We start from the raw sequence: 20,813 nt of genomic DNA, 5'->3' as shown, positions 1-20,813 counted from the left end.
TTTCTTCGTCTTTCTAACTTCTTTTTTCTGTAATATTCATAGGGTATGTAAAGGCCCCTCTTTGAAGATTTTACATATTACCAGTTTCCTGATAGGATTAAGAAGGAATTAAATATCTTTAAATATATTAGAATTTCCGAAAACGTAGGACCAACGTTTCTTAAACACTACAGAATATTGATTTTTCCCCCGTATATATAGTTTGCGAGGACTGCTCACTGCTCATTTACGTAGGAACTGGTGTAGAGTTAAAACCTACTGGGTGATTGGGATAGGCCAGAAAAACCTTGCCGTTGCCATGGAAACGAGTTTATATTAAATAAAAACGGTAGTATATGATATGTGTGTGCATTTTATTCGCCCCTATTTTTGTCAACTGTAGAAGACATTGCCATCTTTACACCCCCCCCTTTTTCTCTTTTTCGCTTTTATGTTTTGCATTCTTTATAAAATGACCTTGACTTTCATATCACAAGCAACTCTTCTTGACGTTTTTAAAATTATAAGCCTTAATTCTTTCTACAAAGTAATGCTAATTTACATGTTTATGTTCAAGACCACCCCCCCCCCTTTCCTCGAAGCAACCAGGTAGAATACACAGATATAAAATTTACAACTTATAAGGAACTTCTTAAGAGTTTCATTAATAAAGTTCGGTTCCCCTGATGTGATTTGATATTTTACTACCATTCATTCTTCTTCTGTTTTGTCTTTAGAATTTATAATTATTTTATTTAGAATTAATTTATCTTTAGAAAGTAGTGATTGTCAGCTGCATTCATTAGCATTTCGCGTTTTCTTCTATATCTATTACTTGCATATTAATAATTTCATTAAATAATATTTAAAAGTATTAAAACTTCATTTCTATTAAATTTTATTCATTTGTAAATCCTTGGATCCGCTCCTGCAGGTGCGCGAAAGCCTCATCACTACTGTAAACAAATTATTCATCACGCCGAAAATGTTCATGATTCCGCTAAACTAAGAAAGCTTACACATAGTTTTTCATCTCATAAACAACCATCAGCCCTGTCCAATGCAGAAATGCTCGAATTGAAGGGGAAAATTCAGGAATTGTTTTGCGTCAACCATGTTTTGACGTGAACCTTACACCGCATTCTGTTATTAAGGTCTACCGTTTCAGTCGGAAGACCTTATAGTGATTCTACTGTTTTTTCTTTTTAAGGTCTTCCGTTTCAGACGGAAGACCTTATAGTGATTCTACTGTTTCTTCTTTATTATTATTTTTTTTCCCCTTTTCTTTTCCGGGCGATTTCTCAGAGATGGCTGGACGGATTTTCTTGAAATTTTCAGGGATAATAGAGAATGAAAATACCTACAAACGTATCTTTGATTTTTTTCAAAATTCACTTCCGGTCGTCAGATATGTCCGATTTCCGTTTTTTTCAGAAATATTTTGTCCGAGTCATATCTCAGAAACGGTAAGATATTAAGACACCAAACTTACAGGAGTAATAGATCTTGAGGAGTAGGCAAATCCATTTGGGTTAAGAGCGTCAGCCGTCACTTCCGGTTGTCACAGGAAGTGATCAAAGAAATCGAAAATTTCAACTTTTCTTTTTTGAATCTTTTTTTGCATCACATTATTGCATCTTATTTGTAGTTTCGAAATATGTTAGTCCCACCGGAAACAAAAACGTCAACTTCCGGCTATAAGCGAAAAACTGCATAATTTGAGTATTTTACTTTCCCATAAATATTTTTTATAGACAATGTATTTGAACTGATTTTTGAATATGTTATCAAGACTGCAAATGTCTAGAGTAACGTCAAATATCTTTGTAAAATTCACTTCCGGTCGCGCGTTTAAATGTCCGCAAAATGAGAACTTGTCCCAGTGATATCTCAGAAACGGTAAGAGATTTAGACACCAAACTTATAGGACTATTAGGCCTTGAGGAGTAGACAAAACCATTTGGGTTAAGAGCGTCAGTCGTCACTTCCGGTCGTCACAGGAAGTGATCAAAGAAATAAAAAATTTCAACTTTTCTCTTTTGGAACAAGACTTGCATCATATAATTGTATCTTTTTCACAGTTACGATATGTGTTGGTCCCACCGGAAACAAAAAACGACAACTTCCTGTTATAAGAGAAAAAACTACATAAAAGGGTATAATTTAATTTTCCCATTCATATCGCCTATAGATAGAGTTCTTTAAATGATTTCTATATATGTTATTGAGACTGCAGATGTCTAGAGTGACGTGAAATATCTTAGTAAAATTCACTTCCGGTCGCGTGTTTTCTTGTCTTCAAAATGAAAACTTATTTCAGAAAGATCTCGGAAACGACACGAGATTAAGACACTAAACTTATAGGAGTAATAAACCTTGGTTAGTAGGCAAAACAAATAGGGTTAAACGCGTAAGCCGTCACATCCGGTCGTCACAGGAAGTGATCAAAGAAATCAAACATTTCAACTTTTTTTTTTAAATTAAAACTTGCATCACTTTATTGCTTCTCTTTCGCTGTTTTGAAATATGTTAGATTCTATCGGAAACAAAAACTTAAAACTTCTGGTCTTAAGAGATAAACTACGTTTTTTCGTGGTTTAACTTTCTCATAAATATCACTTATATATAAGTATTTGTAATGTTTTTTACATATACTGTAGATACTGCAAAAGTCAAGAGAAAATTCAGAGATTTTTATTCAGTTCACTTCTGGTCGTGTGTTTTCCTGTCCTCAAAATTAGAATTTGTTCTCACATTTGTTCGGCAACAATAATAGACTGAAGTCTAAAACTTTCAGGACTTATAGTCAGTCATCAGTTCATTTGCATCGTGTAAAGATCGTGTGTCGTCATTACTTCCGGTCGTGACAGGAAACGAAGCAAAAAAGTAATTTTTTCAATTAGTTTGTTTCTACATAAATTTTAGGCTAATACCGACGTTGGAAAAGACATGTTGATGCAAACAGGAAGTAGTATAACGGAAGACCTTCTCATTACTAGTAATGAGTTTCTAGTATTCTTAATATTATTGTATAGACGAAATTTTGTAAAGGACTTTGTCCGCTCCATTTCTCCAGAACAGCTTAAGATATGAAAGTTAACTCTGTCAGATATCATAGATAATGACTTGTAGATGTCACCATAATTATTCTTTCCGTCGTCAATACTTCCGGTCGTCACAGAAATTGGATTAAAAAGTCGATTTTTTCTATTTCTTCGTCTTTCTAACTTCTTTTTTCTGTAATATTCATAGGGTATGTAAAGGCCCCTCTTTGAAGACTTTACGTATTACCAGTTTCTTGATAGGATTAAGAAGGAATTAAATATCTTTAAATATCTTAGAATTTCCGAAAACGTAGGACCAACGTTTCTTAAACACTACAAAATATTGATTTTTTCCCCGTATATAAGTTTGCGGGGAATGCTCAGTACTCATTCACGTAGGAAGTGGTGTAGAGTTAACACCTACCTGGTGATTGGGATAGGCCAGAAGAACCTTCCTGTTGCCATGGAAACGAGTTTTTATTAAATAAAAACGGTTGTATATGATACGTGTGTGCATTTTATTCGCCCCTATTTTTTGTCAACTGTAGAAGACATTGCCATCTTTACTGACCCCCCCCCCCCCTTTTCTCTTTTTCGCTTTTATGTTATGGATTCTTAATAAAATGACCTTGACTTACATATCACAAGCAACTCTTCTTGAAGTTTTCAAAATGATAAGGCTTAATTCTCTCTACAAAATAATGGTGATTTACATGTTTATGTTCAAGACACCCCCCCCCCCCTTCCTCGAAGCAACCAGGTAGAATACACAGATATAAAATTCACAACTTATAAGGAACTTCTTAAGTAGTTTCATTAATAAAATTCAGTTCCCCTGATGTGATTTAATATTTTGCTACCATTCATTCTTCTTCTGTTTTGTCTATAGAATTTATAATTATTTTATTTAGAATTAATTTATCATTAGAAAGTAGTGATTGTCAGCTGCATTCATTAGCATTTCGCGTTTTCTTGTGTATCTATTACTTGCATATTAAGCATTTCATTAAATAATATTTAAAAGTATTAAAACTTCATTTCTATTAAATTTTATTCATTTGTAAATCCTTGGATCCGCTCCTGCAGGTGCGCGAAAGCCTCATCACTACTGTAAACAAATTATTCATCACGCCGAAAATGTTCATGATTCCGCTAAACTAAGAAAGTTTACACATAGTTTTTCATCTCATAAACAACCATCAGCCCTGTCCAATGCAGAAATGCTCGAATGGAAGGGGAAAATTCAGGAATTGTTTTGCGTCAGCCATGTTTTGACGTGAACCTTACACCGCATTCTGTTATTAAGGTCTTCCGTTTCAGACGGAAGACCTTATAGTGATTCTACTGTTTCTTCTTTTTCTTTTTATTAAATTCTTCCGTTCCAGACGGAAGACCTTATAGTGATTGTACTGTTTATTAAGGTCTTCCTTTCCAGACGGAAGACCTTATAGTGATTGTACTGTAAATTATTATTATTATTATTATTATTTTTTTCCCCTTTTTTTGTCGGCAGGATTTCTCAGAGATGACTGGATGGATTTTCCTGAAATTTTCAGGGTTGATAGAGAATGAAAATACCTCGAGGCGTTTTTTTCATTTTTTTAAGTTATTTTGTTTCTACATCAGTTTTAGGCTTATACCGACGTTGGAAAAGACATGTTTATGCAAACAGGAAGTAGTATAACGGAAGACCTTCTCATTACTAGTAATGAGTTTCTAGTTATTATTATTATTATTTTTTTTTTCCCCTTTTTTTGTCGGCAGGATTTCTCAGAGATGACTGGATGGATTTTCCTGAAATTTTCAGGGTTGATAGAGAATGAAAATACCCCGAGGCGTTTTTTTCATTTTTTCAAAATTCACTTCCGGTCGTCAGATATGTCCGATTTCCGTTTTTTTCAAAAATATTTTTTCCGAGTGAGATCTCAGAAACGGTAAGAGATTAAGACACCAAACTTATATGAGTAATAGATCTTGAGGAGTAGGCGAGCCCATTTGGGTTAAACGTGTCAGCCGTCACTTCCGGTCGTCACAGGAAGTGATCAAAGAAATCGAAAATTTCAACTTTTCTTTTTTGAATCTTTTTTTGCATCACTTTATTGCATCTCATTTGTAGTGTCGAAATATGTCAGTCCCACCGGAAACAAAAACGACAACTTCCGGTTATAAGAGGAAAACTGCGTAATTTGAGTATTTTACTTTCCCTTAAATATCTCTTACAGATAAAGTATTTGAAATGATTTTTAGATATGTTATTTAGACTTCAAATATCTAGAGTAACGTCAAATATCTTTGTAAAATTCACTTCCGGTCGCGTGTTTTTCCTGTCTTCAAAATGAAAAGTTATCCGAGCAAGATCTCGGAAACGGCATGAGATTAAGACACCAAACTTAAAGGAGTAATAAACCTTGAGGAGTTGGCAAAACACATAGGGTTAAACGTGTCAGCCGTCACTTCCGGTCGTCACAGGAAGTGATCAAAGAAATCGAAAATTTTAACTTTTCGTTTTTGAATGTTTTTTTTGCACCACTTTATGGCATCTCATTTGTAGTGTCGAAATATGTCAGTCCCACCGGAAACAAAAACGACAACTTCCGGTTATAAGAGGAAAACTGCATAATTTGAGTATTTTACTTTCCCTTAAATATCTTTTACAGATAAAGTATTTGAAATGATTTTTAGATATGTTGTTCATACTGCAAATGTCTAGAATAATGACAAATATCTTAGTAAAATTCACTTCCGGTCGCGTGTTCTTCCTGTCCTCAAAATGAAAAGTTATCTGAGCGAGATCTCGGAAACGGCATGAGATTAAGACACCAAACTTAAAGGAGTAATAATCCTTGAGGAGTAGGCAAAACACATAGGGTTAAACGCGTCAGCCGTCACTTCCGGTCGTCACAGGAAGTGATAAAAAAAATCGAAAACTTCAACTTTTCATTTTAAAATCAAATCTTGCATCACTTTATTGCATCTCTTTCGTTGTTTTGAAAAATGTTAGATTCCACCGAAAACAAAAACTCTTAACGTCCGGTTTTAAGAGATAAACTACGTTATTTCGATGTTTAACTTTCTCATAAATATCACTTACAGATAAATATTTGAAATTTTTATTTTTTACATATGTTGTAGATACTACAAATGTCCAGAGAAAATCAGAGATTTTTATTCAATTCACTTCCGGTCGTGTGTTTTCCTGTCCCCAAAATTAGAATGTGTTCTCACAATTTCTCGGCAACAGTAAAAGACCAAAGTCTAAAACTTTCAGGACTTATAGTCAGTCATCAGTTCATATACATCGTGTAAAAATCGTGTGTCGTCATTACTTCCGGTCGTGACAGGAAACGAAGCAAAAAAGTAATTTTTTTTTAGTTATTTTGTTTCTAAATCAGTTTTAGGCTAATACCGACGTTGGAAAAGGCATGTTCTTGCAAACAGGAAGTAGTATAACGGAAGACCTTCTCATTACTAGTAATGAGTTTCTAGTTATTATTATTATTATTTATATGTCATAACCCTTTAGCCAAGTACGTACATGGTAGTAAAATTTTATGTTAATAAGTAGTCTACAATTTTTGTGCTGATTAAAGGTGGTAATGACATGTGTATGATTTGCAAAACACACACCCTCTTGAGTTTTCCCATCAACTTTGTGCAAATACATTAATTACTTTGTGACCTTATATCACAACAAATACAACAGGATTACAAAACAAATAACACTAATTTTTTTTATTGAATTGGATCAAAAATTTGAGATTTCATTTAGTTTTTCAGGTGAAAAAAAAATATAACTTGAAATTTTAAAGTCCCTGTAGGCCGCAAAATGGCCTCATAGAGAATGTCCATAGAATATCCATTTGTCCATTGCACAAATTGTAGAAAAAATGCCGCTTGTCAGAATTCATTACGTTGTATTAAATTATCCGACTCTGACCAGATGAAAGGAAATTTGCAAATTTTTTTTTTCAAACAAGTAAATAGTAGTAAAATATTTAACTGACAGAGATTTTTAAATCATAATAATAAAAACACAACTTAAATAGAATACAGTAGCATTGTCTGTAACCTAGTCCCAATCGCCCTCCTCACTTAACAATATCTGGTGAAATGAAACTAAGCGCTAAGGATTGGAACCTTTGCGATTTTTAAAAAAGGACAGTGTTTAATGAATTATGTAGGATTTTGAACTAGGACAATCGGACAACGGTTAATGTTGAGACCTGGAAGAACAGGAAATCTTAATCTTTTTGCTACCTTCTTTGAAGTATAAACAGAGAATACTAAGTTCTACTTAAGTTATGATGAAATCGCAATTCCCACAATGTTTAATCATCAACCCCCATTTCTGCTGATAGGGATCTAAAGTCAGTGTCATAAGATTTTAGAGTATCTCCAAGCTTAGATCGAAAGGCTGTTACTTCATCCTTGTCTCCACCCTCCGGAAATTCTATATAAGATTTTGATTCAATCAAATCCATGAATGAGAATGGTAATCTTTTCATGGCATCTTTCTCTAATGCCACTAAAAGCAAAACATTTTCACCATTTCTGGAATAAATGGCTTCCATGCGTGCCATGTTGAGCTCAAACATACATCAGTATGACTGTAAAAAATGTGACGTTATGACACAGACGGTTTTTCTACTATAATGAATGGCGTTGGTGATGTTATCGGCTATCCCTGTCCCTGGGATAAAATCACGATGATGTATACATAGCCTTAAATTGAATCCCTTTTCCAAGCGCTTGACAAGGGCAATAACAAATATTCTGTCTTTGTCAGCATAAGATACAAATGCATCAAAGTAAAATGAATCTTCTCCTAATATCTCTGGCGTCTGTGCACTATCTTTATACTTTTCCCTCGCAACGTAATACATATATCTCAGTTTCCATCTATATCTGTAAAGAATACGACTGAGGGTGATTGTTAAGATTACGATTATTAATGACGTCATAATGATGATGATAAGAGTATATGAGGAACACTGCTTTTCCAATAGTTGGAGTAGTTCGATATGTGAGAATCGAATCTTTGAGGAATTCGATAAAGTACACATGTAATCATCAAAATGAAGAAAAACAACATTCCTTGAACTGAGCATCCATTTCACGAATTTTAAGTTTTCACAGTCGCATCTCAACTTGTTGCCCTTTAAATTCAAATAGACAAGCTTCTCTTGTGATATTGCATTTAACATTGTTCTAGTTTTCTTATTTATTGTTGATATCTGGTTATCGGAGAGGTCTATATAAGACAGATTAACCATATGACTTATGGGCACTATAAACTCACCCAAAGAATTATAACTGAGGTTAAGATTTTGAAGTTGGATGAGATTTCGAAATATTTTTGCCGGAAGTCGAAGGATTCTGTTTCGAGTTAGGTTCAAAGAGGCTAGCATATACAGATTTTGAAATATTTTTCCGTCAACGTCATTTTCCAGATTTTCACCAAGTACATTGTAGGAAAGATCAAGATGGGAAAATTTTCTGAAATCTTCAAAAAATCTTGGCGAGATATACCTGCAAAAATTATTTGAGAAGTCTGCATGTAAGACACTTTTCATGCCAATAATGGGCCCATTTAGTTCATAGATAATATTGTTCTGCAAATAAAATTTTGACAACGCAGGTTTACTGATAAATTTGAAGGAAAAATCTTGAATGGTCATTTTGTACATGTTATCGTGGAAATACACCGATTGTAGTGTAGATGGAAGAAATATTGTTATATTTCTAGTGTTTAGTAAATGCGAAGACCATCTACTGTTCCTTCTATAGACCTCATGCTTGTTTTCTGACGAAGTAGTATAAACCGTCCGAGAATCATTGCAGCCTATTATGAAGTCTTCTACGTTCAATTGATGAAAAGAGGACTGAAAACTTGCATTGATAGTCACTATATTGGACAAGTCACCGAATTCTACTAAATAGATTCCAAAACTGAGTTTATTATTGGCCAGATTTAGGTGCTTTAGTGACTTGGGTAGATCAGACAGAACACCCGCTTCAAGGCTGTTGATACGATTGGACGCCAAATTTAGTTCCTCTATAAGGGTATGCTTAAGGCCAATAAGGTGATATTTCTTAACAATGAAACTTACTCCGTACGTACATTGTAGATTCTCAAAATTTAAAACTCGAATAGCAGTAGAACTTCTTAAATCACTCGATATATTGGCCAAAACCTCCAGAGTTAGTTCCTGATTACCGGAAATATCAAGATGCACAAGATTGGGTGAGTTATGGAAAGAACCAAGTTCAATCAACTGAAGTAAGTTTTCAGAAATAGTCAAATTTCTCAGATGACTATATTTTTCCAATGATCGCCGATTAACGTATCTCAGAAAATTTCTTGAGAGATCCAAGTAAAGGATGTTAAGGGAAAGATTCGTAGGAAAATTGCTAAGCTGGTTATAAGCAAGACTTATCCCTATGACCTCATTACTAAATGAAGGAGTTGATATAAGATTGAGGTTTTCACACATTGCCCATAACTCTCCCTTTATATATTGACATACACATTGTTTGTTTGACGAACAATCCAGGTTATGCACTTGCGCAAATGTGGAAATGAGAAGAAATCCAAGTTCAATCGCCACAAAGTTCATCACTCTACAGAAGATTAAATACAGCTATAAGATGAATAAAGAAGAGATCATCTCCCCTTTTTGTTTCACCTAGGAAAAGGATTAGAAAAAAAATAAAATTGCAACAAAAAAAACGTGTAAATGTTTACTTACAATAAAATACCTCCTGTATTTTTTTCTTATTTAATGTTTAAGCCTTTGATGCTTTTTTTTGGAACTTTTTGGAAACTACTTGTGTGATTTTTATTCAATGGTTTGATTGTGCTTTTTTAATTTTTTTTTTTTTTTTTTTATTCCTGGATCTCTTAGTTAGAACCGTTTATATTGCATACACAAAATGAGGTAGAAGAGTTGCATGCAGATTTTAATCACATGGATATATACAAGTGCATATAGAATCCGTTTTATTAATATATTTTAAATTTAGCAACAGCTGGGAAAGTGGTGTCCAAATGTTTTCGGTCAAAAATAATTAACAAAAACATGGCAAAGGAAAGTACAACTGTTTTTGTCATTTTTTTTTTTTATTTCAACAACTGTGAAATATTGAAAATAGATAAACATTTGTGTATAAAAGTTACACCTTAAGAGGGGAATTTTAGGATAATATTCTTTCAAAGTTGTCTCTCCTATCAGAGGGCATCCTCGCAAGCCAGGGGTCCTGAGTCAACACGTTGCCGTTGGACCCCTGGCATATTTCATCAATATTCGTGGGCTTGCTTCTCTTATTGAGAAGCACCAATCAAATTAAAGCTTTCAAAAAAAGTTAGATAAGGATTCAGTTGACACCTCAAATGCACGTATTACAAGTTGTTTATCATAGAATGGCTTAATGTGATTGGTTGAGAGATAAGAAAAACAATCAAGATTTGTAATTTTTCCGAAAGATGTCGCTACAGTCAGCCTAAAATATTGAATGAAATATGCCAGGGTCCAACGGCAACGTGTTGACTCAGGACCCCTGGCTTGCGAGGATGATCAGAGGGTCGTTAGATTTTTTTTTTACCCCGTCTTTAAGAAAAGTTTGAAATTGTACCATTACTGCCGTTTAAAAACTATAGTACACTAAAGAACTTTTCATTTAATATATATATATATATATATATATATATATATATATATATATATATATATATATATATATATATATATATATATATATACTGTAATTTTTCTTTACCGAATCTAAATATGATTCAACAACATATCATTTTTTTTAAAGTCTCCAAAAGTCATAACAATTTTCCGAAAAAGGAAGTTGAGAAATTCACCTTGATTTTCAGGTGTGCAATTTCTAACTCTTTTTCTGCACTTAAGATCACTTGGATTTAAGTGCAACTTTCCAGTTACAGAACAATTATCTTCGTGTGTAAGTACAAACACCATGTCAGGGTCCTGTGATTATGCGCATTTATTTCTATTTGAAAAAGTAAACAAAACCGAGTTTAACCATGTTATCGATTTGTTGAACCTTGAAAAAAGAAAAGCAATGAATGTTTGGTAGCCTTGTATGAAATGGTAAACCCGTGTGATTCCCCAACATTTTGTGCTCTATTTTCACCCTAACATGATCCCTGTTCAAACGTTTTCCTTTTTTGAGTCATCAAAAGATTTTTGAAACGTCATAAAATATAAAAAATAGGATCATCAAAATGAATTATATATTGTTAGGGAAATACATTAATTCTCAATGTAGACAAACTTTAAAAGGGCTGTCTTCCTATTTTTTTTTTTTTTTTTTTTTTTTTTTTTTTTTTTTTTTTTTTTTTTTACTATAAGTCATCGGTTACATTGCAGAGTGGTTAATACAACCAATCTAAAAGATTAATTACAACATAAATTTAAAGTTCCAATTTATTTAATATCAAAAAGCTTGTTAACAATTAAAAATTTAGATAAAATCTAAATTGATGAATAGCTGCAAATATAGAGAAAGACAGTCTACTTAGGTACTGTAAAGATCAATGTATAATATAATAAACACTGAATACAGGTATATCAGAATTTATACATCACTTATTCTCAAAACAAAAAAGCATACCTTTTTTTCCTCAATCAGAAGTTAACTTCCTTTGAATATGTGTGCAGTAAATTCCTGAAAATTATTCAATATAGTTCGCGTAATTGAAAATGCAGAAAATATTTATTTCTTTCCTCGTTCTGAAAAGCACTTGCAATTTATGTAGTTTGTCAACGACCTAATTTGATAAGTACGTCTGTCAACGTTGCAATGGTATATGCAATAATTGTACACAGCACAGCTCTTTAAGTTGAAATTTTCTTCATCTGTATGTTTTCTCTCTTATAACGTTTGATATATCATTACAAGTGATAAAAACAATAAGTATTATCAGAAAATAGAGAATGTGGGAAATAAAAGCAGAAGATGAGAGTCGATTTCATGAGACATTTTTCCCCATATTAGAGGAATAGACGGAAATTCAAACATTTACTTCGTAAGTTTGATAGTGTTAAGTTAATTTTCATTTTCCCCCTATTTTTTAAACATCATTGCATTATCTTAAAAGGATATTAGAATCCCGTTGTTTGTAAGGGATAGAGTGTCTTAAATTTCGTTCTATTTCATTATGATGTACTTTTTTTCTCAGAATATGGCATAAAATTGTCTTTTAAAGTCAACGTTTACAGGATAAAAAAGTGATTTTTGGAGAGTTCACTTAGCACAAAAACAAATCACCTATCACTTATTATGGCTTAAGTGGATAAAATGTCGACAATTATCTTTATTATATATTCTCTTTGAAGTCCCTTTATAATTTATACAAATGCTAGCGCGTTCCTGGTATTATGTAACCCTGGGATATGGAGCATTATTCACCGGGAATTAAGGTATTTCCATCCTCGAAATTTTATGGGTTCAAAGAAGAAAAACTGCATTTATTTTCACTGAATATAGATCAAATTAATGAATAACAGCAAAAATTATATATAGGTTGCCATATTTTTTAGGATGTCAGACATAGTTAAACAGAAGCATATTTCAGCATTAAAAAAATCGTACGTTTTAGTAAACATTATTATAAAAATAAAAATAATGTAAAAACTGGTTCAATTACATAATTGTGATGCTTAAGTTCCAAATTAATTCCTTTTTTATAAATATGTTTGAATTGTGAATATCAGGGAAAAACATTTTACATTAGAAATACAATAAGGAAAATGCCTGAATATATATGATACATGAGAAGGAGTTATTGCCCTTAGCAACAGCAGGATTCAATAATTGATTAAATAAAGAAAATATTCATTTTTTCTCAATTCTTTTACTAAACAATATTTGTTATTACACCCATTGAAAAACATTCTTCTAAAAGATATGTTTCTATAGGGTATGAATTTAAATTAATAACAGTTTTTGCAAAAACCTATGACATCACAGGAGGTTAGAAAAACCTTAATGTGCTTGTTGCGACTATTGCGACATCACAAACGACATCTTACATAATGTAAAAAAAAAAAAAGAAATGGTTGCAAGGATCGGTGCCAGCTGTGAATCTCAGCAGGAAAAAACATTTTGCAAGCCCATGGCGGATTATTACCCAAAAACTTCGACGGGAAATGATGTATTACACACTTAGAAGAGAAATCACGGAAGATATTACTTGTATGCAGGATTGTTTAAATCTTTTTTCGACAGAAATTCCTTATTGAAAATAATGTCGTTATGCAGCCTTCACTTTCTTATGTATTCAAATCTGTACTATATAATAAAACAATTATGGTCTCTTTCGGTGTCGAGTAATGCTAGCCTAGAATAACCTTTTTTCTGTAAATATGGATGGAATTATTTTCATGTTGCCATCTTTATTCTGTTTCTTGCCATCCACAGTCATCATACAGATGGCAGACTCGAGACGTCTGTTGTCCAATATAACAGGTGTCTTTTTAGTTCAAATCAAATCAAATATTAACACATTGTATAGTCAATGAATCTAAGGCTTAAAAAAGTACTCCACTACGACGTCTATAAATAGTAAAATATGCCTAAATGAGAAAGTGAAAAGTTCAAGACTACCCTGGGAATAATTAATTTCTGTTTGTTATAATAATTATGTAGAAACATAGCTGAACCATGCAATTTGCTGCTGGAATCCTACTTTTTCCCATCACAGAAGTAATTATTCCAGACTTTCGAATGAAAGTTATATATTTTTTTTTTTTACATTCTGTACATACGATCGAAAATATTTTATCCATTCATGTTAACCACTCGATTCTAGCAGCACTTTTCAAGCTTTTTATATAAAGAAAAATTATGTTCCAAATTATGCGGGGTATTTTGAACATTTGCATTTTTGCTGTAAAGAACGTCAGGGGAAAGGCTGACCTGGATTTTAAAACATTACCTGTCTTCATTAAAAGAAAAGGTAAAAATAAATCAGCGTACCTGATGCTTAATCTTTAATTCTTTACGAATCGCGAATGATATTCTCGGTATATGCTTTTTAACTCCCATTTCGTATATATGTTAATATGAATTTTCTTTACGTTTCATTTTAACTTGGCAAATATTTGATCAACAGTTATGATGTCATGCGTTAAACAATTAGCCCGGTTAAAAAATACTTCGAGATTTTTTTCTTTCATATATTAACATGTTTCCATGCATTTTTTGGACCTAAAATTCTCTTTAATATTAGGAAATAGTTATTCTTAAAGTTCACCTTATACAGCTTTCTGTGACGTCATACTGTATATCAGGCAAGTAGAATGCCTTGATGTAACTTTGAAATTTATCTATGACTGATATGAATGTTAGCTGTTAACAAAGGTACATATTTCTTTACAACAACAAAAAAGGAACAAATAAATGGTTGTATGAACGAATTTATTTCAATACTCGTCATCAACTAAAACAATAACACAGCAAAATGAACTAAATTGAAACTAATTGCATATATTTTCATACACTTTCATAATGTATTCTTCATGCTTTCACATATTAAAAATAATACTCTTTTAAAAGCTGATGTCTGTCTATTCTGCGAAAACCTGATTGGAACACACAAAAAGCAACATAAAACGTTGTTTAAGGGACGGACGACAGATTTAAATCCATCAAAAATTAGTTTTGGCCTGCAACAAAGTACCATATTTGATCTTAGTGGTAGTTAATAAAGTTTTCAAGAGATAAGATAATTCTAGCTCAATGGTAGAAAACGTTGCACATTCAAAGAGCAAGTGCTGATGCAAGAATCAGTTATACCGTTGAAAAATAGATTCTCCAACTCCAAATTGTAAGGAGATACTTGCTTTTCTTTGAATTGCCTAGCAATAAAGTCTATGTAAACCTAAAATTTCAAAGGAATAAACAATTTTTGCAAATGAAATAACGTGTGCATTCTACAGATTTGCACGTTTTAATCATAAACATTTTTAAGATCATAAGTACAATAAGGTCATAAATACATTAGGTTCATAAACATAACCCCAAGAACTTATCATCTCTTTAAAGAAACACTTTACTCCTAGCAACTTATCCCAATGAAGAAACACGAAAAGAAATTGGAAAGGAATTTAGAAAAAGCCTAGCCTTCAATTTGATGACAATTGTTGTGCATTTTTCAATTCATATATGTGTTTAAAGATAATTCGAATTAATTTCAGATTTCTGATGTAAAAATGAAACATATCTGACAAAGAGCATTGATAGTCAATTTTTTACACTAACTTAGCGTAACTAGCTTACTTTACTAAATTAGCTTACCTAGCTTAACTAACTTAACTTACCTTAACTAACTTACTTAATTAACTTAACAAACTTATACGATACCACCCTTTTGCATTATTATTCTTTTTTTTTTTCATTATCCGTGAAAAAATGTATTTAAATATCATTGATGTATATAAACTGGAGTTCTATTAAGTCAATCTTTATTTTTTATTCTGAAATAATCTATCTGATAACATTCTTAAACAGAATATACAGTAATAGATAAAAAAGAGATGCATGTAAGTTGTACAGTAGACGTAGAATAAAATTGCCCAATGTTTACCTTCAATACCCAATGCTGAAAATTAAAATTTGTGTTCTAATTGATGTCACTTCTGCTTGAAAAATTAAATTAATAAAGGTGCAATATTTTATACATCTTAAAATTTTGATTTTCTAGCTACACACTCGAATTACAACATTTTCATTACCTCCTTTACTGAAAATGGGTTTTGAGATGTTCATTAACTATAAACATAGATATACATTTAGCTTTATGTATATAATGTGAAATCACTTATTTTCGTGAGGGTTTTCTTTGTTATCGAGGTATGAAGAGACCCATAAATTTAAGTCCACCACGAAATGTGATTTTCCACAGATATTACTACTCAACAATACCTCATCCTCAAAATCAAATCTCCACAAACCCATATTTTTTTCCTCAAACCACCAAAATTTGACCCCATGAAAATATATGATTTTACAATAATATTCTACAACTTTATGTTGGCAATCCATATTTCATTTGATCAGCCTACTTTTTTCCCCCAATTCATAATTTAAAAAGGTTACTTAACTATGATACCAGCTTTATTCAGTCTTTACTTTTCAATCTTCTATAATGTTGACAGTGACATTTTTAGATCCGCCAAATTTCTTGCCAATTATGGGTTTAAAAAGCCTTGATCCACCAGCCACTGCTTCACTATGTCATAGTTTTTGTCCATCCACTTGATGTTGCTTTTCGTTTTCTCTATAGCCTGTTGGAAGGCCCGTGTTCCTGATCCCATGTCGGGATTCTCTCTCAGGAAAGCTTCCAACTATTTATAGAAAATATCATTCATAAATATTCATTTTATTTTTTCTTTGCAAAATCAAAATAAAAAATGTCTTTAAGACATAACTATATATATTTACAAGGTTTGTTTATTTTATCAGTTTGTAAAGGTAAAAAGACATTTTTCTCAGAACTGAAATTGATTCTTTATACACAGAGCAAAAATGCAAGATGCAGAACATACATATTACAAAATAAGGAATATAGTTACCTAGACATGCTATATATAAGTATAAAATCAACAAGCGATTTTGGGACATTCAATATTGACGAAAGATGTTTTGTTCAAAAGAAAATAGCACTTCTAGATTTTTTTCTGTCTAATAATTGATCTATTCATATGCTCTTAGTTTACAATGAAACTTTAGTGAAAGAACGTTATGAATGACTAGAATTTGACATGTTCATAAAATACTTTATAATGCGATTATAATCTCCAAAAGCAGAAAAAAATAAGGCATGTATATGATGTCTGTCACCTTAGTAATAAGCTTAGCATAGATTTCAGATACCTGTCTAAGTTCAAACTTAGTGTTAAACCGTGACGTCACTCCCGATATTAATCGTGTAAATGAAAATAAAGACACGCCAAATCTGTAATAAATAACCAAAGACAATTAATAACATATGCCTGTTGTTCCTGTTTTGGAGATATTTATGCTACTTATCTTTAATCATATTGTCTATCAGTGGGTATCATCAAAACTTATTCCGCATTGAAATGATTTTTGTGTGGGATATTGTCTAAAGTTATTTCACACTGTACTGAAGAGTAAATAATTCGAGAGGAAATATTCATCTATACTTGTGATGATTCTTTCTTTCATTCATTCTATATTTCATTCTACGGTTATACCGTTCGTAAAAATTAAAATGAGAAACGCGTAATTGTCTTTTTTTTTTAGTTTACTTGTCCATCAATTTACATTTTGAACAAATGTCAAATTCTATACTTATTAACCAAATTGAATTGCTCATTTAAGACTTAAACCGATGATAGTGTTATATCCCTAAAATGATATATATTTTGCAATAAGAAGATTGGTCTTCACCTAGATGTATACGATATTCATTAAAAAAAGTGATGGTAAATCTTCCTCAGATAAATTCTAAACATGACGGAAAGAAAACCTTGATTTATAGCAAGTTTTCTTTAGACCTTTCAACCCTATCGGGAAACATTTCTCTGTCATTATTGGTCTGTTTGATTTGTCAGAATATTCAACACAAAGTAAACTTGAAGTACTGTGGGCACTGAGCTCACAAATGATACCCCCGCCTCCCATATGATTATAATGGCAAAGTCCATGTTTTGCGATGGGAGACCCGAGATAGGCATCAGATCAAAATGTAAAATAGGAGGTGCACAATGGCACTATGTAATAAAGATTCTGCAAAAGTATCATTTAATTTTATTCAGTGGTATAGGAGGAGTCGCGGATAAGAGATGGGTACCCCTCTATATATAGACAGAATGTCAGTGTCTATGTTTTGCTATTGGATACCCGAAATATGTGTCCAATCAAAAAGTAAACTAATAGGTGCACAATGGCACTATGTAACAAAAATTCTGTGAACTTTTGTAAAAGTCTCATTAAATTTCATTTGGTGGTATAAGAGGAGTTGCGAATAAGAGATAGGTAAACCAAAGGGTAATGGGCTGACGGACACTATCACTATACACATCCCCCGCTTTTCCAGCGGGAATATAATAAGTGCATCTATAATGTGTATTACTTAAAATGTTTAATTATACTTCCTAGCTTTTTAAACTTTAAATGAGAAAACTCGACTGTCTTAACAATCATTTATATGGAAATACGTTCATTATTTCGTTAAATGTTTAAAAATCTGCAAAATTGAAGTATTACATTGTTTATAAATTACTCAAAATAAGTAACTGATTCTGTCCCCTCAGTTATATTTTTAAGTGTTTTTTTTTTTAAACAATGTACATACTGGCCCTTTTCTCACTTTGCACTGTGCTTTCTGAGGATCATTTACTATCAACATTCACATAAGCTAAAAACTTTTAAAACATTTATTTACTCAAGAACATGACATGAACCCGTGCAAATTTTGATATGTGAGTCGGTATATGCATTCCAGTGCACACGAACACTCGCATTGACAGATGACAAACACGTGTAACATTGTTACCTGATGCAATTCAAAGGGGCTATTGACATGGTGTAATACACGTGCTATCATTTTACCGAATTTGCTCATGTTTCCAAAGCTAAAAGAATGAAATCATAGATGATCTTCGAGATTGGTCTGAAACCACTGTGTAGACTCCTGACAAGCAAACTTTGAAATATCAAATGTTGAAAGATATACCTGTATTAATTTTTTAATTAGCAAAAAAGTTTATTCACCCATGTATTTTTAGGCTTGCTCGGACAACAAAAGGACCTACAAATACATGTATGGATGGTTTGTTACTGGTAATTCAAGAAGAAATATGGAGGTAACAAACAGTAATCAAGCTCAAAGGTCCATTGAAACAATATAAATCGGGAACAAAGCAGACACAGACCTCTATAAAACATTTGAGGTGGGATCAAGTGTCATGGAGGAGTAAGCGTCCCCTGTCGACCGGTCACATTCGCATATGCTCATTTTCATGATCATGAAAAAAAATATCCATAGACAATTTACTGTTAAAAGTGTTATGTTTTTTATTTGATTTTTTCTATGAATTTTTAATAGGATTAACAATGCTCAAAATCAAACCTAACCCTAAGCAAGCAAAATCAGAATTCCAGCTGTATAATCTTAGGTCATATGCATGCGCTTCACCTTTATGACCAAATTACCTCTCGTAATTCATATCGTGTGTTGAGTTTAGTCAAACTTCCAGCAATAAGACGTGAAAATTTATATAAAACACTCCCCTGTCTGAAATGTTAATTAATCATGTAAACAAGGTGTACACTAAAACGAACTTCAAATCTCTAATTTTACACCTTACTATCAGTAATTACCATTACTAAGCATATCAATGAAAAAACCACTGTTAATATCCTCTCCTGTCTATGTGAGTCTTGAGTCTATTTCTTTTCCCTTAATTCAAAAGGTCATTTTTGTTTGAGTAAAATATATGAATTGATCTATGTTAATACAACTTCTATAATTATTATGCTTTATACACGTTTTTACCCTGTGAATTATCTACATTTTTCCATTTATAGGTTACATATGTAGATGCAGAAATAAACACAGTTTAATCATTTGGAATGAACCTTATTTCTTTATTTCAAAGCTGAAGATAGTTTGGAATTTCCGTGTTCATATTTACATCAAATCAAACAGTAGCATATACTGTTTATTCCACAATATGACAAAAATTGGCAGAAGAAAGCGGGTTAATCTGGCTATGCAAAATTGGTTTTCTGTTATAAAGAGGTTAGGCTACATCATCTCATTGATATCGGAACCGACTGAGAGTCAAATCTATAGATTTAGCAGATATGCAAAGAACATACATGTTTTTTTCACACTGAATTTAGATCTAAAATAGTAATCAACGATGAAGAAATGAGAGTACATAAAATACATACATCTTAAATCACTTACCAATTTCAAGAATTCAAGAAATTTAACAGAAAGAGAGAGATGTATCGAGAGAGAACCGGATTAAAAATTCATAAATTCTGTAAAAAGAATTATAACAGTTCAAAATGAAATCAAAAATAGTTGATGCTTACTCTTTCAGTAGCTGACTCCAGTGCTCTCGAACAAAATCCCAGGCAAGGCCACGCCCTATTTCATTCTTAGATATATAGGTTATGACGTCAGTAGCATCTTGTTTACGTATTTCTGATGGCGTAAGCGAATATTTAAGATATCTGCAATGATAAAAACATCGTTAATGATTGCTTGCATGATGATGTCAGAGGCCACTCCTTCTAAATTCCCATTAAGTCATATGCCATTTTGCGTATGTTCCTGGGCTTTCTAAATAAACCTGCAAAATATAAAAAAAATGTTGAGAAGGACATGGGGAATATGTTTTTTGTTTTCATTCTCTTTCAACGCTGATTTTCCTTGATTGAACTTTTTGCCCTTGTCATTGCAGCTTTACCTCAACATGACTTTTAAACCATTGGTAATGAATATGGGATTAAATATTTATTCAAGTTATGGTTAAAACGGTGAAATAATGAAATATGGAGATTACGAAAAAGTAATCAAGCTCAAAGTCCATTGAAACAAGAAACAGAGAAAATACGGACCTCTAAGTACATCAAGGAATCTTCAATTTCCTGCTGATCGTGTATCTTTACATTTCTATAAGTTGCAATTCCTACAAAGCTCATCAGTCATTTCATAGCAAGCTATTCTTTATCGCATCCCAGACACTTTAATTCATTAGTAGGTTTTGCATTAGAATTATA

At 32.2% G+C, this 20,813-nt stretch overlaps 1 protein-coding gene and 1 pseudogene across 3 annotated transcripts in view; both read right to left on the bottom strand.

The window, feature by feature from the left end:
• Window positions 1–7,351: 7,351 nt before the first annotated feature.
• LOC133174552 (toll-like receptor 4) lies at window positions 7,352–9,640 on the bottom strand (annotated as a pseudogene).
• Window positions 9,641–14,451: 4,811 nt separating this feature from the next.
• Window positions 14,452–20,813, bottom strand: part of LOC133174702 (aminopeptidase N-like) — a 34,832-nt gene continuing 28,470 nt past the window's right edge. The window contains exons 19-21 of one of the 3 annotated variants that reach the window (XM_061309785.1): window positions 20,124–20,264; window positions 18,574–18,652; window positions 14,452–16,396 (exon numbers count right to left, since the gene is read on the bottom strand). In XM_061309785.1, the coding sequence (XP_061165769.1) occupies window positions 16,241–16,396; window positions 18,574–18,652; window positions 20,124–20,264 (376 nt within the window). In that variant the 3' untranslated portion in view covers window positions 14,452–16,240. Of the gene's footprint in view, window positions 16,397–16,925; window positions 17,008–18,573; window positions 18,653–19,232; window positions 19,315–20,123; window positions 20,265–20,813 lie in introns of all 3 variants that reach the window. The other 2 variants (XM_061309783.1, XM_061309784.1) reach the window with 2 other exon arrangements.

The sequence above is a fragment of the Saccostrea echinata genome, unplaced genomic scaffold, assembly GCF_033153115.1.
Source record: "Saccostrea echinata isolate AGI-Se365-2 ecotype Australia unplaced genomic scaffold, CSIRO_AGI_Sech_v1 ptg000058l, whole genome shotgun sequence".
Taxonomy (NCBI): domain Eukaryota; kingdom Metazoa; phylum Mollusca; class Bivalvia; order Ostreida; family Ostreidae; genus Saccostrea; species Saccostrea echinata.
Note: the sequence above shows the minus strand (reverse complement) of the source record. Positions and strands in the feature narration are given on the sequence as shown.